This window comes from Falco cherrug, chromosome 2, assembly GCF_023634085.1.
Source record: "Falco cherrug isolate bFalChe1 chromosome 2, bFalChe1.pri, whole genome shotgun sequence".
In the NCBI taxonomy this organism is placed as follows: domain Eukaryota; kingdom Metazoa; phylum Chordata; class Aves; order Falconiformes; family Falconidae; genus Falco; species Falco cherrug.
Window position 1 is genome coordinate 26,921,848 of NC_073698.1, and position 23,719 is coordinate 26,945,566.

Sequence of the window (23,719 nt, forward strand, 5' to 3'; positions counted from 1 at the left end):
CTTTTTAAGTTTGCAATGAAAAATTTAATCACAGATTTGTTAGATTTAGTCAGTGAACACAGGCTTTTCCAGAACCTTCGAAGCTCCAGCAGGAGCCACAGCAGAAGTTCCCAACTATAAATATTACTGGAAAATTTTTGGATTTACTATGGATTTCCTCCCAGTAATCATTCACAGCTTGAGTTGAGCAATAAAGAAATCCATCATCGTGACCCCAACACCATCTGGGAGATCAGGTTTTTGGCATAGAAAAATGGAGCAGCAATTGCCTAGCAGCACAGGAAATCAATGACTTCCCTGTGCAGGGGTGAGCAACAGGCTGCTCCTGCTGAGCATGGGAATATTCATTTCCCTTTCTGCCAGCAAAGCTGCTTTGTACACGCAGTGAGCAAAGCCTTCGTTATACCAGTAGAACACACACACACTTTCCCCCAAACCCTGCCCTTACCAGTAGGATTAGGCAGCAAGGTATGCAATTTCAACTGTAGAGCCAAAAAGGGATGGAACGTGGAGACACCAGACCTCTGGGAGAGCCTTTAGACATGTAGGTTTCAGGCTACCAGGTAGATAACAAATATCCCAGTACACCACTGATTTGAGCTTATCTCAAATCCCATGACTTAACAAAGGATTCAACTGAACTTTGACAGCATCAGGGCCAAGAAAACCTGATCTTCCCTTTCGCCCCGGTAGTAGGAAAGTAACATTTACTTCCAGCAATTAGAGCTCTAAAACAGGTGTAAAAATATTTTTTTCATTTTAAACACAACCATTAAAGGGGCATTTGGAATACAAAAAAAATACAGGCAAGCACATTATCCAGAAGACAACAGGCCACATGTTTCATATGTCAGGCTTCATAGCTAAACCACAAGTTTATTTACATATACAATACAAAACAGATATGCAACCCTTTTTACTGAGAAAGTTTGTAGGAATTAGAATAGACACTCAAGATCTTCTGTCAAGGTCACAGCAGAGACCACCACTGATCTCTGCAGCTTTAAAATCCCAACTCCTTCCTCAAATTTACTAGCCTTGGTGCTCCCTGGAGCATGAAGCAAGGTAAGAAGGAGTTGAGAGTTTCCCCAGACCTTTGCTGCAGACAAAAAGAACTTCACATCACATTTTTGCTCCAGGTCAAAGCTCCCAATAAAGCCACAGTAATGGGATCATTACAGGCATATATGCAGTCATCAAGAGCTGAACTACCAGTCTGCAACTGGTGTCAAAGGTTACTGATACAAAACAGCAGATGGAAGGGACTTCTGGTCAAGCCAGACTTGGCCCTGATTTGAACCAGTGCTCTGAATAAGCAGCTTGTCCATTAACCAGCCCTCTCTGAGATCAGAGGGTACTGTTGTAGCTGATTACAGTGCTGTGCCTGAATATTAACCTCAGTAACTGAAGACATTTTAGGATCACCACCAGATCTAGCTATTTACCTGTATCAAGCATATTTTGCAGTGTTTCCTGATAGGTACACTGTTACCTGTATATCTGTGAATTGTTGAGCCTAGAATCTCTAAACTACAGATACATTACAGCAGAAATATCTTCGTCTCTAGCAGCTTCTAGCTTCTCAGGAAGACTGTTTGCTCATCTTCCTACCCACATTCTATCTCTATCAATTTCTTCAGTTTAATAACTTGCATTTACAGTTGTAACTATCTGCCTTATTTCTCTAGAGTCACCATTGCTCTAATTCAATTCAGGTCATGCTGAAATTAGTCTTGCCCTTCATCAGGTTAACAGCTTTTCCAGTTTTGCTATAATTAATACATGTCCATAGATAAATTACAAATAAAGTGAAAGACAAAAAAGAAGTAGGATTACTATGTAATATTTTTTTCTTGTCCCTCCACTTGCAAGTTCAATAAGTCTCTCAAAAAACCTCACCCTAATGCAACTTAGTATGTCAGATAAAAAAGTGTCACTGCTTGAAGGTATTTCATAGAAGGAATAACACACAACCTACAAGATACTCCTCAATAAATGTGGGCAACTACATAATACTACCTGTTTTCCTGCAAAAGGAAAAAAGCTCACTCATTTTCTAAGCTTGCACCTTCTTCATAGTCCATTCTAACTGCAGTAAGATTCATCATTTGGTCACTCTGGACAGCGGTAGACTTGCATTTATCACAGTGGAATGTATCCTCACTGTTTGTTCTTACAGTTTACGGAAAGTCAAGTACAATGACTCATAAAACTGCTGCAAGAAAAAGCTGAAACAAGTTAACAGAATGAGCTTCTTTAAAATGACATCCTTCGTCCTACATTTCCGGCATGCAGAGCAAAAATCACACTTTCAACTGACAGATTTAGAGCTATTATTTATCATAAATGGCAAGACGATCACTGAGGCCAAGTAATGCTTCATGATAAGATCTGTGAGCAGTTCGGGAACATGAGTATACTATAAGCAGTGGAAGGCCTGGTTCTATGTTCTAGAGGAAAGTAATTTTTTACTAATGAAAATTATATTCACTTCATGCTGAGAATTATCATAATGAAAATTCTTACCTGTTTTCCATCTAGTGTGTATAAGCGTTTAACCACCCCTGAATCCAGCTTGATGGCATCGGTTATATCAGTAAGAACCTGTTCAAATGAATGTGCTGTCTTCTTGTTGAGCAGAATCCGGACTGCTTTCCGTGGTTTCACTCCACTCCTGATGATAGTGACTAGTTTAGGCCTAATGAAATCCTTATTCTCTTTTGCATCTGGAGTACCTCCTTTAGCAGTGGCAAGAGATGGCACTGAACGAGAAGTAGAAGTTGTCTTAACATTCACTGACCAGTTTGGGTTTACATTCTTCGTGTACTCCAGTTTCTTGAAGGGTTCTATGGAACCACATACATAGCTTTCCCCTGTGGAAACAAAAGTGCCAGACCAGCAAGTCAGATTGGAGGGGGAAGGAAAACAGAAGGAAAAAAAAAAAACCAAAACCCACACAGAAATAGAACAAATCAAATTATTCTCAAATTATTAAACATTATTCTTATTATTCTTGATCTACAGTGCATAAAATATTGATCTTGTCCCTTCTCAGATGCTACAGACTATAAAATCACCTTTAAAGATCACTTTTCAGCTAACCATTCAGAAAATGCTATTACAAAATCCTTGAAACCTGCAGTTCTTCGATCAGAAAACACCATCTGCAGTGGGGATTGCTGCTGTCAGTAAGTAGGGTTCATATCTAATCAGCTGCCCACCACATTATCACAGTAGCCCCCCAGCCTTCATGCTTAAATGGCCTGCTCCTAACAAAACAGCATGCCTCAAACACTTCAGAAGAAATAATATGAAATGTTCTCAAAAACTATAGGTTACAAGCAACTTTCTATAAAAGGTGGATGAGTATCATGGGAGATTTGTTAATATTTGATTGTTTAACACTTTAAGCAGCATAAAATGTATAAGCAAGAAATCTCACTGTATTATTCTACTGACTCAATATATAATATGGTGGAGAAAGGAAGGCAAAAAATAGTTATTACAGAGTACTTGCAGTTAAAAAAAGTGGATAAATAGTTCATATTTCTATTGCAGCATTATCTACAATAAAATATTTTCACGAATACCACACCCACACAATTTCTGGGGAGGGAGTACCTTAATTCAGTCCAGCTGCAGGCTCAGGCTACTGCAAAAGGGGCACCTGCAGGTGCCCCCAACCTCTCCCTTGAGCTTGACTGACTGACTGCACTGCCAGTCACACTGGGTGAGTTGGACCGGCTCAGCGATCCGATTGAACAACGCGAAGACAATATTAATTTTGCAACAAGCTTATCCAGTTCACCCTTCTGGCTGCAAAAACTCCCCAAAGAAAATAATACTAGATCCAGCAAGACCACACCTTCTGGCAGCCTGCAGTTAAACTCCATTACAAATAATGCAAAATCCTATCCTGAACAATACCACAAAAACATCTGAGATGTTTTAATTCTTCTGAGTTCAGTAGTTCAGTGTCTGAAAGCGTAGAGGCCTTCATGTTAGCAGTTTAGCACAAGATATTAAAAATAGAACAAAACTCAATGATGTACCACGTATGCCAAAAAAGCACATAAGAAACGAAGATTTTCCCAACAATCCCCACACTAAGGAAAGAGGACACACAGTTCAATTACTAAAAGAAAAATAAATATTTAAATTTTACTTCTGGGCACAAATTTTAAGGTTTCAGGGCACCCAACCCAATCCCACAAACAATACAGCACACAAGGAATTGTGGCCAATACACAGTTATCACAGTTAGAAATGGGGTAGGGAGAGGGGGATCCACTAGGACTTGAGGCCCCGGATGCGAGAGATTCAAGTTTGTTGTCATGATGCTCCAAAGGTGGGACAGTAACACACTGTATGGTGATTATCAGAAAAGCAGTGGAAGAACTCCAAAAGAAAACAAAGCAGAGAAACATGTGAAGATGGACCACTGAGCAGAAAAGGTAAGTGCAATGACAGCATATGATCAAGCAAAAACCGTAAAAAGATTTTTGGGGGTTTCGTAAAGTATACTTATAAAACAGAACAAAAAAGAGTGGGAGATGAAGTAAGACATTCCAATGCTTACTAGTCATCATGTAAATTCAAGTTAATCTACACTTTGCAGTAACATCTAAAGTGCTAAGAATCTAAGATGGAATGTTTCCTTTTATCCATTGTATATATCTGAGATAGATAGATAAATATGGTAACATCAGAACAGAAAGGTGTAACCACAGCAATGATCCCAAAGTGATCAAATGGTACATATACTCTTTCATCCATGTCCCTATCCAATATTCTTAGCACTAGCTACTCAGTTACTGCAAGGTCAGAATGCATCCACAACACCACATCCATAAAATTAACAAGTTTTTAAAATCATTAAGAGCATTTTTAGGAAGGGGGGTGGGGTGAGGGGGGCAGGGATAATAATAAAATTTTCAGGTTCAGTGCTATCAGAGAAATTGTTCAGTTTAGTTGCATGAAATAACATTTATTTAAAGGCAAGTCTTCATATTAAAACTCACTTCTCAAAGGGTAGGTACCTAAACAAATGGCGATGCACATTGTACCCAGAAGATTTACATTTACTTTATTAAGAATTCTTTTTGTTCCCCTTCTTGAAAGGCTAGCATTCCACATGATTTTTAATATCAGCTATATTTAAAGGTCAGATGGGTTCCTTGTAGTGTTTAATAGCATATGTCAGCTCTTCATTATAAAACTAATCTTGTGTAAATGACCATAAAAAAGACCAATACAATCACTGAAGTCATGGGATTGTTTTAACATCAGACTTCTTTTTCCTTTCTTCATTTCCAACAGTACTATATTACATCAATATTTGCACCAAGATTTTTATTTTCCTTTAACAGGCTATTACTTTGCTACAGAATATCTTGAAGTTAGAGTATCCAAGACTTTCTAAGATGAAATACCTTTAGCAAGAGCTATGTTATACAGGAAAACAGAAACACACCTTTTCCACAATTATGTTAAATGTAAGACTGTTTATACTTCAAGCAAAGTCCCCCTTCAGGGACGTTAGCCAGGGACTGCAGTTCTCATTCACAGTGGTCTTAAGGACCAGGCCTGTAAGAACAAAAACTAAATGGACAAACCCACTATGTCCTAGAAGTATCTTACATCTGATCTTAAGATCAGTAAACCCTGTTTTAAGGTGACATCCAGCAAATTTTAAGTACTCAAAACACTAGAAACACTCAAATACAAGCTTAAATTTCCTGAACATGGGACATGTCCACGAACATGAACTGACCAGTTCAATAAATCCATCTTCTGCCTTAACTATTGCTTCCTCACCAAAACTATTAGGTGATGACATAATTTGGGTGGTCTTTTTTTAATTTTTATTTTTATTTTTTGTAACCTTTGCCTACAACTGCCTCACAGACAACAGCCTCACCCCCCTGACTCGTACCTGAAGGAAAATACACCTCCAGGGGTAATCCCACTGAGCACCACCAGCCCTTGCTCTGGGTCAGGCCTGAGCACAAATACAGCCCACAAATGTCGGCTTTGACTAACTGACAGATGGAGGAAGAAGGTAACAATCTTCACACACTAGATTTGTAACAGAATATACATGTTGAAGAAGGAATCTTTGGAGATACTGGATTAAACAAAAGCATAGAAAAAACAGCCCACCTGTAGTATCTGCTTGACTGCAGCTCCCCAAGAGAGGGGAGCGAGCATTTCACAGTACAGTCAGCTGTAACTAATGAAATTTTGACTCTTGATTACAGTATCAGTAGCCATTAGAAAAAGAAAAGCAGGACACCCAGCTGGTTTGGGATATCTGACATCTAGGGAAAAAAGTTATTTCTAAATCTTAGAAAGTATCCTTTTCCTGAACACCCTCCTACCTCTCCACAGCAACATGAAATGAAACACACAACACTAACTTTAAAAAAAAAAAAAAAAAAAGGTAAGAGGTATACAATTGCCAGTTTTGAACCAGTAATCCTACAATTTAAGTTGTGAAAGTACTCAACATGTCAGGACATTTCACATGGAACAATTACAATAAAACTGAGCATTGATAAGCTAATCAGAAAGCTAATCATTTAGAAAGAGAGATTCCAAAACATGGTTTATGCTTAAAAAAACCCCACGAACATACCACCTGCAGTTATACATCTGCTAAAATTCAGTGCTGCAGAACAACTAGAGCCATGTAACAATGAAGGACTTATAGGTCATGATAGAATTTCATTACATGCTTCATGTCTTAAAAATATAATTTAAAGAATAATATCTGTGTACAAAGTGACTGCTCAGGAGGCATCGAATCATTGCCTGTAAGTACTGGAGCTTTCCTGATGCAGGTGCTGATTCCCTCTTTGGCATATTGATACTAGCCGTTAGTTTGTTTTCTTTAGCTTTCTGATAGTCTTACTACAAGAATGATCAAGGCATTACCTCTTGAAAGGTATTATTTGCATTGCTTTTCTGTGCTAAAGGCTTTTTGGCCTAAAAAGGCTTCATAAAGAAGCCAGCTCGTCTTAGGTGAAAACCCTGGAGAAGGAATAGAGAACCTGTTTGAATCACGCAAGCAGAGAGGAAACCACCAACCCCTCTTTGTGAAAGCAGCAGGACCGCCAATTTATTGAAAATAGTGTTGATTCCTTGTAGCAGATGTGTGCTAGGAAATAAAAGCTAATCTACAAGCCCACCAGAGATGAAGGAACTGCAGTACTTGCACATTTTGGTGGTGAGGATGTGCAGTGCAGCGGTTGTTCATTGTTTCCCCAACAGATAGGGCAAGAAATAGATTAAGAATACAAGGAAGGGACTGGCACCCCCAGAACCCCATGCAACAGGCAAACCTGCCCTTTTTCATTTCCATCCTTTGGTTTTGTCCATACAAAAGGCAGAAGAGCAATCTCAGGGTAAAGGATGAAGAATTCTGACTATCCTTCATCACACAGAGCAGATTGCAAAAGGAAAATTACGTGAACCAAATAAATTACTACCTAATAGTTCCCAAATGTGTTAGTTAATAGAACAATAACCTACTTAAGCCACATTACCACTGCCTTGTCTTTCTGCAGTGTCTGAAAAAAATGCAACAGTGCAAAAGAGATGGAGCATCTCCAGGAAATGAATTTGACCTACCCATGTTCACATAGACACCAGATGCATCAGAAACTTTAAATCAGATCTCCTCAGACCTTTTAAAGGGCTTATTTCACACATGGTTCTTTCTGCTTGGCTCAGACTGAAATGTTTTTTTCTCTCATCAAAAGCTAAGTGAAAAAATAAGATGTACTTCCACCCCCTCTGGCCCATAATTTTCCACAGCCTTGCTACAAGCAAGATAGGCATCATACATACTTAAAAAATAACTGGAAAGCACCTAGAAAAAGAAACCATGGGCCCTTCCAAGAAGTTGTTAAGGAAGACACAATGTGAATCAACTGGTTAAAGGATTAATCTTCTGAAATTCATGAAATAATCAAATAAACAGTGCCAGAACAACGCTCTACCATTTTATGCAACGGGATTATTCAGCTGTTTGTTTATTAAACAATGTAAGGATTGCAGGCATTTCTGCCACAGGCTCCAGTCCAACTTCCACTAACTCTGATAGCCCTGGATCAAGTCCATGGTAAATATCCAGTGTAAATTCAACCCTATAAACAAACGTCCACATAGTTTCAGCTCTACAAACATTTAAACAGATACTTTACTATTAATATTTTGATAGCATATTACATATGCATATGAATCTTTCCAGACCATCAGTTCCCACCTTCTGAAGTAGGCCTGACTTAGGAAGAAAGAGCATTAGCTCCAGAGTGCACCAGAGACCACATCAATCAATTCCTACATCCCTGGCTGGGCTTCTCACCAGTGCAGCTGGAGCGGGTGGCAGAGTCAAGGAGGCTGTAGTAGTAGCAGGTAGGAGAAGAAACAGCTGAGACAAGAGGAATGACGTGCCAGTGGGAGCAGCAAGACCCACACAAAAAAAGTTGGGAACTCAATCATAGCCCATCAGTTTAGCAAGGAGGCACTGCCTTTTGAACCCTCCCTCCACTGGCAGGCAGCTTCTCTGCTGCACCAAAGACAAACTGCCTGCCTCCACTCACAAAAGCCTCCCTGCCGTCCTCACGTGAGCCTTCATCTCCTCTGTCACTGCAGTGAGGTTCACATCTCCCAGGAGTTACTAGCCAGTTACAGCCATTACCAGACATTAAAACTGGTATATCTGTGCTCTTTTAAACTGCTCCTTCAATGAGGACTGCTCCAAGATAATCCCTGGGAGACATCCTTTTTCAGATTATTCCTTGAAACAATTTTGGCCATTACGCCTACTCAAAATGTGCATGCACACATACAAATCTTTATAATAGTCTGGCAATGCATCCAATATTGACATGTGACAATATTCTTTTCCAGTACTCTCTCAGGCTTGTGGTTTGGGGTTTTTGGTTTGTCTTTGACTGCCAGTTCTCTGCTGCAGAGTTCATCTTTTGTGTTAGGTATTGTGGAAACCTACAACAATTGATTTTGGTTCATACTCAAGACTCTGAGGTAATATTATAATAAAAATTAATGAGAAAGGGATGCAGTTCTGGCTATGGATTGATTCTGTGGTCTTTGTTCCACATAGCAGGACCCCAGGAGTAAAAACTGTAAATAATACTCTTTGTTTCAGAGTTATCCTGCTCATTCCAATCTATTACTGTTCTTGTTGCACTGTTTAATGGTATTTTGGGGGTTAAGACCCATCAGTCCACCTCTGCCTTCAGCTTTAAAGATGGTACACTTCTGGAAAAGCAAAAGGCATTTAGTCCTTTCATGACACTTTGTTTACAGCTAGACAATTTAGCCTTAAGAGCAACTTCATCTTGATAGTTACTACATGCTTTGCTTACAGGTCATACCTAGGGAATAAAGTCATGTCACATTTGGAAACCATTCTTTAAAGGTAAGAGGACCCTGAACATCAGGTCTGACAAAAAGGAGGTAGCCTGAATGCATTGCATTCTCCTCTTCTCCTGTCACCTTAGAGGAAGTAAAGTTACAGAGCACTGTAAAAAGTGAAACTTTTTACAACGGTACATACCCCTTGTTACCAAATTCCAACAGATCTCACATGCCCAAAGTCTTAAAAAAACAAACCCTACAGAATTCATTAGTTTCAAATAAAAGGAAGATGTGTTCACACACCTCAAAGTAACCTGCAACACCAGCATATAGCCATGCCAGCTCTGAATTGTCTGAAGGACAGAACTAAATATTACTGAAGCAAAACAGCTCCTTCACAACCTTTTTCATTTGGGCCTATCTTTCATGCAGCTGTATGTGTTTAGCTCTGGGATGAAAGACAGTGGTTGCTGTCTTGTTTCCCCCAGAAGCTTCTCTTCTTCATGTACCATATAGGAAGGTAAGAGTCCAGTAACTTCCTCATAGGCATAAAGGCAAAAAAACCCCACCAAATCAAAGCCTTAGATATTTACCTTACAGCACAATCACAAAATTGAATGTCCTTTCCAATAAAGAAGGAAAAAAAAGGAGAAAAAATATCTAAATTCATAACCGTCTCATTAAATGAATCCAAAGAGTAAGGGAATAGTCTCACTAAGAAGGCAATGCTTCATATTTCAGTGGTTTGAGTACAAATGTAATTTGGCAAGAGGCAAAAATCAAGTGATTTTCCAGCTATTTAAGCACAAAGAACAGCTTCAAGCTAATTAATGCTGTACCAGACCGGCCAAACTCTAATAAATTTGTACAGTAAAGAGTGGAAAGGGTTTACATAAAAACCATCACTGAGCTAATAATATATGAACCTGTACTCTTCGCTGTACTTCTACAGCGAAGCTCTACAAAGGAAACAACAAAATAATCCACCTTGCAGTCTTATACAAATAGACAGAAGTCCCCTTTCAGAGGAAACAAGGATGAAGCTCTCTACTTGCACACAAAGACTGACTTCTGTAAATCCCAGTGTTAACGGCACAAGAAAATAAGATTGTCCAACTTGAACTATACACAGGGAGGATGTGTTCATTGAAAAGATAAAGAACAAAAGTTCCACAAAACTAAAAGAAATCCCAAAGCCCTTCTTTAAAATAAACTTATGTTCTTGTACTGTCATTCAATTTGACTGGCTGATTTATTCTTTTCTAGGTATTATTCTTTTCTAGGATGCCAAAATAAAGCAGTCTTAAAGGTTGCTGGATTTGTTTCTGCATTCAGTTCCTTCTTTTCAAAAGCTGATTCTGACTGGCAGCAAAAGACGTTGCAAATCAACATTAACATCAATGATACTTGCTTCTTGATGAGCATACCAATCAAATAAGCATAATTATTTATACCACTACTGAGAAAAAAATGCACAAACACTGCTTTTAAACAGTTGTTGATTAATATTGGTCTTTCCTCACATAAATTGATTTTCTCCACCAATTAAATGCTGTCCTGACAAATACAGTTCTAACTCTGCCCTGATATTCATAGCATTGATCTTAAGTTTCCTTTCCATTTCACTAAAGCTACAGTCCTAACCCCCAAAACCCTTACTTAGATAGACAAATCCACCACTTCAATTTTCTTTTTGAGCATCTTCATGTTCTCTCCTACTCTCCTTTTCATGCAAGGAGGATTATAAAGAATGTCCTCTCAAAATTTCTCCTTAAAAAGTTTTCTTCTGTTATGGCACCTAAAGGAGACAACTCAATGATGGCTGAACAACTGCTACGCAAAGATGTGCTTCTCTTTCAGGAACCTTATTCATCATTAGCCTTTTCTTCTCTCCCCACGTTAGCTGCCTTCTGATCCTCTCATTACATTCTGATACCGCAACTTCTCCCACCCAGTGCCAAAATTTAAAATCATAAAGAAATTACAGTCTGTTACAACTCTAATATGGCTGTCCAGTGGCTATATATCCATTTTTTACAAGTTTGCCCATGGTACGTTGGGGCCAGGGGCAGGATGGAAGCAATGATGAAAAAATCGTTCCATCTTTATTTTCTTTGAATGCAGTCAAGCACCTTCATTTAAACTTTACAGATAAAAAGCAACCTCAGCTATGGCCATGTGCTATTTAATGCTTTCAGACCTTATACATTCTGATGTTTTGTACTAGGAGCTACTGCCTACACACGTAAGAAGAAATCCACTGCAAACCAGAAGTACTTTATGTTGGAAAAGCTACTGTAGCAATTTGTAAAACTTGTAAAAGGCACTATTAATATCCTAGGCCAAATATTTTTATTGATTAATGCTGACAACTTCTTTTGTCAACAAAATTGTCACTGAAGGAGTGATAAACTCCTTGTCAATGGGCAAATTAGCAGCTGGGATCTCCAATGTTTGATCATGACCAAGACCTGTCAGTTCTGACCAAATCACTGGTAATGCCTTATACTGTGGGTACATGAGCCTTATTTAAAATCAATGTAAGGATGCCAATGAACTAGGGAAGAGGAAAATGTAAAAACTAGAGGGAAGAAAAGTTTACAGTCTACCCCAGCTGAATCATGGCTACAACATTACTCTTTTAACAGGTTGCCTACATTTATACTCTTCTCCATGAGAGGAGAGTATTTTACTTAAGGCACATTTACTTGTAGGGAAGAGTTGGAGCTCTTCACTAGGTACAGACAGACTTAAAAAAAAAAAATCCATCGGAACTGAATTTCATGTAAGTTTCATCAGCACCATGGACCTTGTCAAGTTTAACTGACTAAAATCTCATCAGCATTTTTAAACATGCAAGTTCAAAAGAACCAGCAGATGCAATCTTCGAGGTCTAGGACTATCAACACTACATTAACAGAAAGGGAAAGGTCAGACACTGTCAACAAGATGGAATTAAGTAGCAAAGCAATAATATTTCATGGCACAATTTTAGATACTCACAATTCTAGTTATACTATTGAAGATCCTTTCTTTATCAATAAGAACGGCAACACTATTACCTATTTGCAAAAGACTTAACAGATTTGACAAACACTGACTCAAACATAACTTTACACCTCCAAATCTTACTGCTGACCTTCTACTAGCTGGTCCAAGGAGGAAATCTTCTTGGAGCCGTCAATCGTGTAGATTGTTCTCACTCCCTGGGGCAGATTCACATTGTCAGACAGAGTTCGGGTCAGATCAGCCAGGAGAGCTTCAAAGGATCTAAACCGGTCAGGGGAGATGGCATATACAATCCCTTTGAAATACCGGTCTCCGTTGCGATAGAAACGAACTTTCTTGGCTTTTTTCTCAGAACTCAGGGTCTGTAGAGTACGGGTTCGGTAAAAGCTGCAGTGGGCACTGTGAGTAGGGCTGGGCAAACCATTTACCCGGGACCCTCTTCCATATCGCTGCGCTTTATCACGCTCATCAAAATGCTCCAGCTCCATATCTCTCCCAAAGGACATCTTGAAGTTCAACCTAAGGGATGCACAAGACAAAAGAAGTTTAAGAACAATGCACATTTTTAGGGAGCTCACTTTGAGACTTCACATTCTATACATAGCACTTACAGAGGACTACTTCCCAGTTTGAGACAAACATCTGAACGAAACCATGCTATGTTCACATGTTCATTTTACAGCTAACTCTCTTGCCATGCCGTAAAACCTAGCTCGTAAGTTAGGCTTTTATACACCATAGAAATGCCACTCATGAAACCCCTTGCTAGCAATATGCAAACATTAAAAAGCATTTGTTCAAATTCAGTAAGAGCTCCAAAAATGAGGTGACAAAGTTGAGCTACTGGAAAAAAAAGAACAAACGCATCAACTTTCTACTTCTTCTCATGTTTTATTCAGGTGTGATTTGAGTCCAGTCTACCCTTTAGACTGTTCACCCCCACCAAACTGTTTGTTCCAAATGTGATCTCAGGAGAGGCCATTTCAGAAGGGCAACCAGTCGCCAACAAGCAAGCAATGAAGTACTTCTCAGAGGAACAGATACTGCAGGTTGGTGAGGAGAATCAGGACTACCACTTAGTGGGTCAAGCCCACGGTTCAAAATTCCTTGCATATTCTAACCGCTGGTTTCCCTACAGCCTAAGCTTTGTAATAAATTACTTCTGTTGTCCTTGTGCAAATATTTTGCATACTCTGAACCAACAGAAGTGCTCAAATGTTACAAAATCAAGATTAGAGGGACATGGGAAACTAGTACTTTCCAATGAGCAAGCTACTTCAGTGCTCTGTAATGTTTGCAAGACTTATTACTAATACCCTAGACCTAATATTCAAATTGATTAAAGTCTGACAGCTTCTTTTGCCTACAAAACTATCACTGAAGTGATAAATTCAGTGTCAACAGGTAAATTAGCAATTGGTGTCTCCCATGTTTGACAATGACAAAAACCCGTCACCTCTGACCAAAATGATCCCCATTGTTCAATATAGTTCACATAAATGGAAGTTCATGTTCTAAAATGAAATCAAGAAGGTAGATACTTCTGTTCCTTTTTACAATCAACACAAGACTAAAAATACTACAAATTGCACATTAATCTTCACAAATAAAACCAGAAATATGAAAAAAAATTAGAACAATCAAAAGGTTCAAAACACATTTCTTTTAATTTCGGAGCCACCTAGATTTGCAGTTGTCTGCAGAACAGCAGAGCACAGTAAGTTTATTTATAGCACAGATGCACAGACCTAATTTAGAAGCAGCCTCTCTCATTGATTTCCAATAAAAAGAAAAAAAATAGCAAGCACAAGCTTTGTTTCAACCACTCATAACTGTGGGACCATTAAGAAAAAAAATGTATTCAGACCAGCTGTAAAACAGTAGGAGGGAATACAAAAAGGCCTATGGATGCTCTTTAGCTTACAGAAGTCTGTATTACACCAGTGATTATACAGCTGGACCCTGATGCTGCAAAGCTGTAGGGGATGCGCTCAGCAACTTCTCAGAGCGGTTCATGTGCTTGACTAGAAGAAACACCTAAGGCACACCACTGCAAGTGCAGGGCCTTAGTGGCAATTATTTTCCCTGCTCTGTTTACAGCCCACAACTTGTTTTGTTACATTGGCACAGGATCATGTGTTTATGTGTATGTGCAAGATTTATATTTGTAAATATTTAAAGGTACCTAACATATATATATAGTACAGTAATATGTGTGTTTATAAATCATATATATATGCATATATGTGTGTATATATAAAAAGAAAAAGACTAATATATGCTTTTCCTCCTCAGTATACACGCACCCCACTTCAGTGAAAAGAACAAGAACATTTGCTGTGGCATCTCACTGATACTTCTCCATAGGTTAAATAGAAAACATCACTTCGTGGCCACAGCTTAGGATCAAGATTATACCACCAAGGTTTCCATGTAAAAAAAAAAAAAAAAAAAATTGTCAGTTTTTTTACCTCATTTCTAATTCCAATGAGAAACTGTTATTTGAACAATCCCAGAACTCACAATTCAGAAGCTGTATCTCAAAAGCAATGGCTGTGCCAAGAAAAATGGATTTTTCTTAGGTCTGCTGTTTCATGTGCTCAAACCATCTCAAACACATGCACACACACAAAAAAAGGAAAAAACAAGTTTACATGAAGATATACTTTCTAAAGAGACTTTCAGCTTTACTAATTTTGGATGGGGGGAGGAAGAAGTGGGAGTCACTGCCCTTTCTTCCGCACACTTATGCTTTAATCAATAATGGCTGTAATTCCCAATTACACCCTTTAAAACAGAAATAGAGCTCCCCTTGAATACCACAGTCCTGCTATTTAGAGAAAAGCATGTTCAAACCACAAGGTCAGAGCAGACAAAGAAATCCTACACAATTTGATCCGATCAGATGTTTCCATTTGGGTGTGTATAAATACACAGTGGGATATATACACAGATAGAGGAAAAATGAAAGGACACACCCCTGGAAAACCACCATGCCCAACACTTCACACCCTATACATCTGTTAAAGAATTATTTATAATGCAGGTGTGGGTGAGAAATTACATAAAACAATCAGACATGTTGATTAAAAAAAAAAAAATCAAATAGATCACGCAGCGATGCGACTGGGACCCCGCGAAATCACCCAGGGACTGAGCAGCACACTAAGTCATGATGGAGGGGAAACGTGGATCCATGCGGCAGCCGCTTCAAGAAAAAGGGGGTTCATGCTGCTGGGGCAGGGGAGACGTGTTTGAAACGCAGCCAGCCCGTTGAAGGCGGCACCGAGCCCCTCAGCCCCACGGCGGGCGGGCGGCGCGGCGCCAACCAGTGACAAACCCGAGGTGCGCTCGCCCGCGGGCCACCGGGGGAAGCACCGACGGCGCTGCCCCGGGCCGGCGGACAGCCAGGCGCCCCAGGGCGGCAGCCCGCGGCAGGGGGCCGGCGCCGCACGCCCCGCAGCCCGGCACACGCCCCGGCACACGGCGCCCGCGGCTGAGCGGGGCCGCGCGGGGGAAGCGCTGCGGAGCGCGGCGGAGGCCGCCGCCCCGCACAATGGGCACAGGTGCCCGGCGGCCGCGCCCCAGCGGCCGCGCCGCAGCCCCTGCGCGGGGTGGGGGGCGGCCCCGACCCCGGCCCCGGCGCTCACCTGTTCTCCGCAGGCTGGCGAGCACCTTCTCCCTCAGACCTGCCGGCGGGGCGCGGAGGGAAGACGGCGGCTCGAAACGGGAGGCGGCCAAATTGCGGCGGCTCCCCCCCTCCCCCGCCGGCGACCACCCGGCTTTAATCGCAGTAGTTGCCGCAGAAAGCGGCTCCGCTGCCTTTGTTACGCCTCCCCTGGCTGGAGCGCGCTGCTGGGGAGCCCGGGCTGCAGCTGCTTCGCCTTTCTTCTGCTGCTGCCGGTTGCAGTGATTTGCATTAGCCCGGCCCTCATTGAAATGCGGCTCTTCACACCAGCCTCTCCCTGGCGCTCTCTCCAGAGGGCGGCGCCGCCGCCACCGTCTCCCCCTCTCTCTCTCCCGTTGCGGGCCCTCTCTTCGCCCGGCGCTGCGGACCGGCCGCCGGAGCCGCCCCCGGCAGCGCGTCCTGCCCGCGGGGCGGCGGGGGCGAGGGGAGCCCGCTGCCCGCCTGCGCCCCCCGGCAGCCCGGGCGCGGAGGGGGCCGCGCGGCGGCGGGGGGTTACGCGCCGAGCGGGCCCCCCTGAGGTAACTCTGCCGCCCGCGGGCTGCTGCCTGCCCGCCGCCCCGGAGCCCCGGCCGTGGGGTGCGCCCGGTGGCGGCCCGCCTGCGTGCGGGGCAGGGCCGTGCCTGGCGGGGGCTCCCTGCCGGCCCTGCCAGGCCCTCGCCCAGCATCCAAAAAAACACCTTTGGAAGTATTTTGACCAAATGCGTCACTGGGCATTTCCGCGAGGTTCGCCTGGTCCCAGAGTAAGAGAGCCCACGCCCACACCCGCAGCTCGTGGACAGGGCTTGGGTGCTGAAGGTTGGTTTGTCGGGGGATTTAGGTACCAAAATTGGAGCCAGGCTTCCTTACACGGCTGGCTTAGTTACACCTGACCTTGGGGGTGACTAACCTCCACAGATGCTACAGTTTTTAGGCGGAAATTTCCTAGAAGATGTATTTGCCCAAAGGCATCTCGGGCTTCAGCTGACTGGCTCCTCTTGTGCCTGAGCCCCTCAGGTCTTGGAGCATGTTTGCTAAGTCAACCTCCACACAAAAATTCAGCCATAACTGATGCTTTCTCCTCCAAGCTTTGGCTATTCTTCATTTTTATTTAAAAATCTAATCTCAGTGGTTAAAACATTCTCAAGGTAAAGGACCTGGTTTGCTTTTCTTTGTGCAACAAAGACTACAACTGTCTTCTACTTGTCAGGTAAACATCCCACAGTCCAGAGGGACATGGTAGGGAAGAAAACACAGCCTGTCCCTTCCGCTGAAGCTGCTCCACTTTGTACTCTGAAAGAATTAAAAATGTATTAGATCAGACAGAGAGAATTAGTCTGTAACCTCGTGGTTGTAGCACTCAGTTGGGAAGGACAAAAGATGGCTTTGTGTGTCTGTATTACAGACCATTTATGTGTTTTATATCCATAAATCCAGAAACAATCAGTGGAGCAGGGACTTAAGCCCTGGGTGCCCTGCTCCCAGTGATAGACCTCTAATCAGAACAGAGGCTCCTGCTTAATCTGTCTGAAGGCAAATGAAGCCTTCCGTCTACAAAAACTGTAAGAGGCTCAAAGGAAGAAGGGGATGGAGCACTCCTTTTCTGTTCCCCTAGAATAGTCCACGGATAGGATCTTAGGAGACAGGAGATTCCCTAAAGGAGAAAAATTAATTGTTGCTGTGTCTTCATCCTCCTGGAGGAGTTCTTTAATCATTACAGATACAGGAGACTTCTGGCTACACTTGTTTCCTCAGTTTTTGAAGGAGAAATGAGCACCTAAAACCTTCAGGAAAACCTCTGCTCGAAGGAGTAATAGCATTAAAATACCTGAACATCAAAGAGATTCAGAAGTCAACGTACAACTCTGTCCTCAGCATGCTTTTACCACCTAGCTTAGTTTTTGTGGATCTTCTTCTAAGGCACCTAATTCTTCCCCTATGGTCAGTGGGTTGCTGAGGCACTTTACTAAAGATCACAATTTTTCAGATGTGAGTTCCTAAAAATTGAGCACCTCCACATCGAGTATTTCACCAGCTACATTGCTTTTTAGTCTACTGTTTCTGAAAATGTCTTGGTCTGTGATTAGACTTAACAGGTACGGCGATATTGAGAATGTTGGTATACTTGATGGAAGAATGGAAACTAATTTTAAAATAATTCTGGTCATCTCGCAAAAAAAAAATCTGGTTTTAAACCAATTAGTTTGTAGGTGAAGAATCAAATAAGATATTCATGACAGTCTTAAATGATAAGAAAAAAACAGGAGATCGCAAAGCTTAGAAGTGGACAAGACTATCCTGGTTCTGACAAAGGATTGTTCTTTAGCATTCTTCAGTGCTGTTTTGTCCAGTTCATTTTAAATGCCTCAAGTAACGGGGCTTCTAATTCCCAAAGGAGACATCTCTTTGAAGTTGAATTCCTCCAATTGTAAAGATTTTATTTTTTTTCTGATGATCAGGTTAATGGAAATTTCTTATGTTTCAGCTCATTACTTTAGCTATAGTGGCCTGTGTTCACGTACATAATTTATTTCTCCCATAGGTGTTTACATGTCTCTGACATGTATTATTCACATTTAGCCTAAGTGTGCAAAATTTCACAGATGTTGAAGAAAGATCTTCACTCTGATGAAGTAAAAAAAAAAAAAAAAAGTCAAAAGAAAAGAATACAAATCAATACTAAAGTATAAACTGAATAGGAAAGCATCTTTTGAAATGTGTTTTGTTCATTTGTAGTTTTGTTTTAACATGAATACACCACACAGCACTGTACAGTCTGTTTGCCTTTGTCATGCATGCTTGCCATGTTTTTCTTTTTAAAGCACTTTGAAAGATGCTTTTCCTTTACCTTTTTCATGTGCTTGTCCTCAAATTAAAACAACATAATTTAAATAGAAACAAAGCTTGTGTAAATTGTTTCAACAGTTATATAGTGGCCTTGTTAAAAAAGCGTACTCTTTTGCTAATGCAAAATTGTCTTTCGTCGTTGGACAGACTTTGGACTATTGCGTTTCCTGAGCCCTCTGTAATGCATTATTATAAACCACAATACAGTCACTTCTTAATCACACTTCAGATAAATTAAGTAACTTCAACTTCTCATCTCTTTACTGTTAATCAGGTTTTTCAGATCCAGTATTTCAGTAGTGCTTTTCTGAACATTTCTAATTTTTAAGCACCTTTGTCAAAAGTGTACAGTAGAATTGGATACAGTTATGTCACCACCCAACACTGCTGTATCTGCAGGCTGTACCAAATGCCTTGGAACATTGTTCTGGGAGCTTCTCTTTAGTTGGCTAACCACTGTGACCCCTAAATCCTTTTCAGAGTCACTGCTTTCCAGGACACAGTCTCCAGTCTTCTAAACGTGACCTACATTCTTTGTTCCTGCTGAATGACCTTGCATTCAGCTGTCTCAAAAAGCACGTTCAAATGATCCTGGCTTACTAAAGGATGTCAATTTCCCCACAGAGAAACTGTTTTTTCTTTGAATTATTTAGTACTTCATGCATTTTATGTCATCTGCAAATTTTACCATTAATGCTGCTAAATGTTTCTTCAGATCACTCATAAAATCCTGTAGTGGCAGAGGACAGCATTTTCTGAAATGTGGGGCTCAATGCCCCGAGGCAGCAGTATCAAGGGTGTGTTCAGAGCTCATTCCACTTCTTGTCAGAGAGGCATTCAGCTCTCTGGAGGCCAAACCAGACCAAGGGAACTGGTGCTAGCGTGGTCACATATGCCCGTTCCAGCAAACAGCCTGTGCCAGCTCCCAGCAGGGATCTGAGCAACTGGAGCTGCAGGCGCCAGCTGGGCACTGCAGAGGCGTGGGGTGGGGTGGCAGAGCCCTGGCACCAGAAACGTGTTGAGAAGAACTCGCTTGTAAAAAAGAACAGACCTCTACAAGTTCCTCAAGAATTACCCAAGGGATAATGATTAGCTGTTTGTAGCTACTTTTGAAGATCTGTCATTTACCTGGTTTTTAATTAATTATTATTTGTTACACTGATTTTGTATAAAGCTAATCACTTAATTAGATTGATGTACTGCTGTCTGTCTGTTGCTTTACAGAAGCCTATGTCGATGCAGTCACCTTCATCAATCATATTTGGCAATCTCACCCAGAAAGCTACTCAATTTGATGTGCACATTGGCACTAATTACACAATCATTTTCTGTATGGATTATATCACGTGTCAGGCCTTCAGTTATTTTACCTGCTACTGATTCCAGCATAGCTAGAATTATATCATCAGGGTCATGTTTTTTGTGTAGACAAATTGTAACCCTGGCTTTAACTATGTTTTTTATTACTTCCTTAATATTCTTTACTTTCTTGAATAGCAACATTAATTGTTCAGGCATAAAACTAATAAATTCTTTTTAAAGTTAAACTACCTGTATATTAAAAAATATTTGCTTATTATTTTAGGCAAAAACATGTGGCATTCTTGACTGGGATGGCATTGCATTATGCAGAAATACTTGTTGAATACTTTTGTCTGTTCTGCATTGTTATTGACAACTTCAGCTGTTTGCTTCTAATAACAGACCTACAGTTTTGCTGGGATTAATTTTGTTCACAATGTATTTTTTTTAATTCCTCTTTGTCCTTAGTATTTGTGTCTGTAAAATTTCTCACTGATGATTTCTCATATGTCTGTTGTTGATATTTCACTTGTCCAGACTTACAATAATGAGTAAATAAGTTTTTGCTATATTATCTGTCCTCCTGTATTTCTTTTCAGTGAAGATATTTTTAACAAAAGACAACATCCTTTCTAACTGCACAACTGGATTTTTGAATCTAGTAAAATCATTCACTGCTAAAGACTTTTTTGTCTCCCGTATAACTGACTTCTTCAAGAAGTTCATCCTTTTAAAAGCAAACTATAGACTAGGATTTAACTCTCTTTGCATACAGCAGATATAATTATATGCTCATCATTGGATAAAACATTCTTAAAGTGATTTCTGCATATTCGCCCACCGGAAAGAGGTCCCATTGTGAAGTGAACATGTTTTGTATTGGAAAATTATGAAATTTCACTTTTTGATATTCCATGGATATTTTGACTATGTCCACAAATGTTCTACAGAATGGTTTGTCAGACTTATGTGTCTTTATTTTTTTCTTTCAGATATTGTTGAGATGTTTCAGATACTAATATTTCTGATATTATTAAGGGCATGTTTAAACAGTTTTGTCTGATTTTATTTGCTTGCTTGCATTGCTTAACAAATTGAACCTAAGCCCCCGTCATTCAGGATTATCAATTATAAATGAACTATCCGTGTGGCAGGCTAAATCATACCTGTAAAACCTCTCTTATCCATCTCCAAAATAGTCTCCATTGTCATATAGTATAGCAAGAGATATATGTAAGTAAACTGTTACTATAATCTTTCTCCTTTCCAGTTTGCCAAGAAGCTGAAATAAAATAATTCTGAAGTGCAGGATCTGAACTTTTGCTGGTCTTTGGTTCAAACTAATTAAAGTAAATAGATTTTTTTGCTGACTGCTAACCTTTGGCAGAAGCATTTAAAATAATTTAAAATATGCATGTTCACAATAACCTCAACTCAACAGTATTCACATACTCTACACTGAGGATTTGAGGACTGTCTTTTTTTTATTTTGAGAGAAAGCTGGTATGTTTTGAGAAAAAGCTGGTATGTTCTATGAATATAAATATACAAACTACACAGGTTTTTTTAATGACCTAAGAACAGCATACGTGGTAGTTTCGTTTACCAGTGTTTTAAAAATAAGTTGGAGGGGCTAGGGCTGGGACACAATTTTTACATTGTTTTTAAAAAGAGCTTGCTTCCTGAAAGAATATAGAGAGTAAAATTCTGCATCAACTATTGGCACTTTTGAAGTAAATCTCCAAATAACTCTTTTGCCATGTGGGTCTTGTCAATCAGAAGAGGGTTGCAACATCACAATAGCTGAGGCAGGATTTTGTGAGGACAGGGAGCAATAGACCTTAGCTCATTCTCAGGGAAGTGATCAGGCAGTGTGACCTGTCACAAGTCACTAAAGGATGTGTGAGGGCAGTAAACAGGAAATAATGGGGAAATCTCAGGTCATTTGAAGAGGAGAAATGAAGTAGGAAGACATTAGTGACCTGGGAGGTGTCTCAAATATTCACTGTATAGGAGTAGTTTTTTCACCTTCTAGATGCCATTTTTTTGTGATGCACTGGCCATATGAGGTTGTCAAGCAGTGTCTGCTGGGTTCCACACCTCCTGTTACAACCAGAATCAGATCCTTTGAGTAGCATATATCTTTTCTGAGTGAGGATTTGGATGCCATCCTCTCCTGTAGTTTATTCGCAGGTTAAAGGTGTAAGGCACTGGCTGTTGCTTTAACAAGACCACCATTTCTCTCATGCAGGTTGAGTACTACAGAGGTCTATTGCTTATGTAGTCTGAAAAGGCTCATTTACTGATAGTCCCTACACTTGACCACCCCATGGCTAAGCACAGCAGCAGGTAGAATTGATTTGATGACATTTAATTAAAGATTTATCTACATTATGGCTGAAAATCCAATTCTCGTTAATTTAGAGGAGTTTCAACCTCCAAACTATCATGATAATCTTAAAGATTTCAGTTTGTCTAATACCATTAGTGCACAGATAAATAGTAGTGTTTTAAGATCCTGAGCAGCAAATAATTTTACCTCCAAAGTATTGAAAATATAAAGTCTAGAGAAGTACTCTTTAATAACATCTCTGTTGATGCTAATTCAGATATGCTTAGCCACCATAAAGTTATACACTGCTTTAAGGTTCACCAGATAAAAGACAAAAAAATTGATCACAGATCAATCCCAAATACCTTATTGGGGATTAGGACTAGGATCAATAATAAATGCTTTATTGCTGAAGAAAAACAAAGGTAAATATACAGGCAGTAATAGTTTTAATTAGCAGTGGTACTGTAAGAGTAGTTGTGACTCTTATGGTAACATAGTTCAAGGTAAAATCAGATCAAAGTATAATATTCCCACAGTCATCACATATTGTGTCAGGGATGCCCAGGTTGCCAAAATAGTATATACAGAGGAAAAAGAATGAAAGTTAGAGACTCTCTTTGCAACAAACTAAACAGCTAGTAAATGGAGAAGGAAAGTAAACATAACTGATAGTCTTTTCCCCTTCCCCCAAAGAAAGAACTTAAATGCCTACGACTGGAGTCAGACTTTGGGAGCCTCAACACAAACCTGAAATCTGCCCAACACGCTACCCTTCTGGACTATTCCAGGTACCTCCAGTTCTACTGCACCAAACTAGAATTACCCAAAGCTCATTAAAAACTTGACTTTGAAAAATTTTCAGACAGTGACGTGACAATGATCTGAAATGATTCAAAATTAAATTTCTTTAAGAGCAGCTATTTATAATTACTTTTTAGAAAACATAAGGCAAAAGCTCTGGGCTGGGGTAGATAGATGTTTTCTATGATTTTGAAACTCTATGGATTGCCAGCTCAGTCCTTTAATAGGCAATATGGCCATTGTCATACATACATACATACAGTAACCATGTTTGTGTGGGGAAACTCATGAGGCCTAGAAGAGAATAGGGTAGCTGGCAGTTCTGTGTCACCAGATAACACTTTTCCTGCTTCTCTGTGTGGTGAGATTTTAGA

At 40.4% G+C, this 23,719-nt stretch overlaps 1 protein-coding gene across 3 annotated transcripts in view; it reads right to left on the bottom strand.

The window, feature by feature from the left end:
- Positions 1 to 16,353, bottom strand: part of DCLK1 (doublecortin like kinase 1) — a 251,398-nt gene extending 235,045 nt beyond the window's left edge. For 2 of the 3 annotated variants that reach the window (XM_055702445.1, XM_055702446.1), the window contains exons 1-3: positions 16,047 to 16,353; positions 12,527 to 12,915; positions 2,527 to 2,873 (exon numbers count right to left, since the gene is read on the bottom strand). In XM_055702445.1, the coding sequence (XP_055558420.1) occupies positions 2,527 to 2,873; positions 12,527 to 12,902 (723 nt within the window). In that variant the 5' untranslated portion in view covers positions 12,903 to 12,915; positions 16,047 to 16,353. The remainder of the gene's footprint in view (positions 1 to 2,526; positions 2,874 to 12,526; positions 12,916 to 16,046) is intronic. The other variant, XM_055702447.1, reaches the window with a different exon arrangement.
- Positions 16,354 to 23,719: the final 7,366 nt, after the last annotated feature.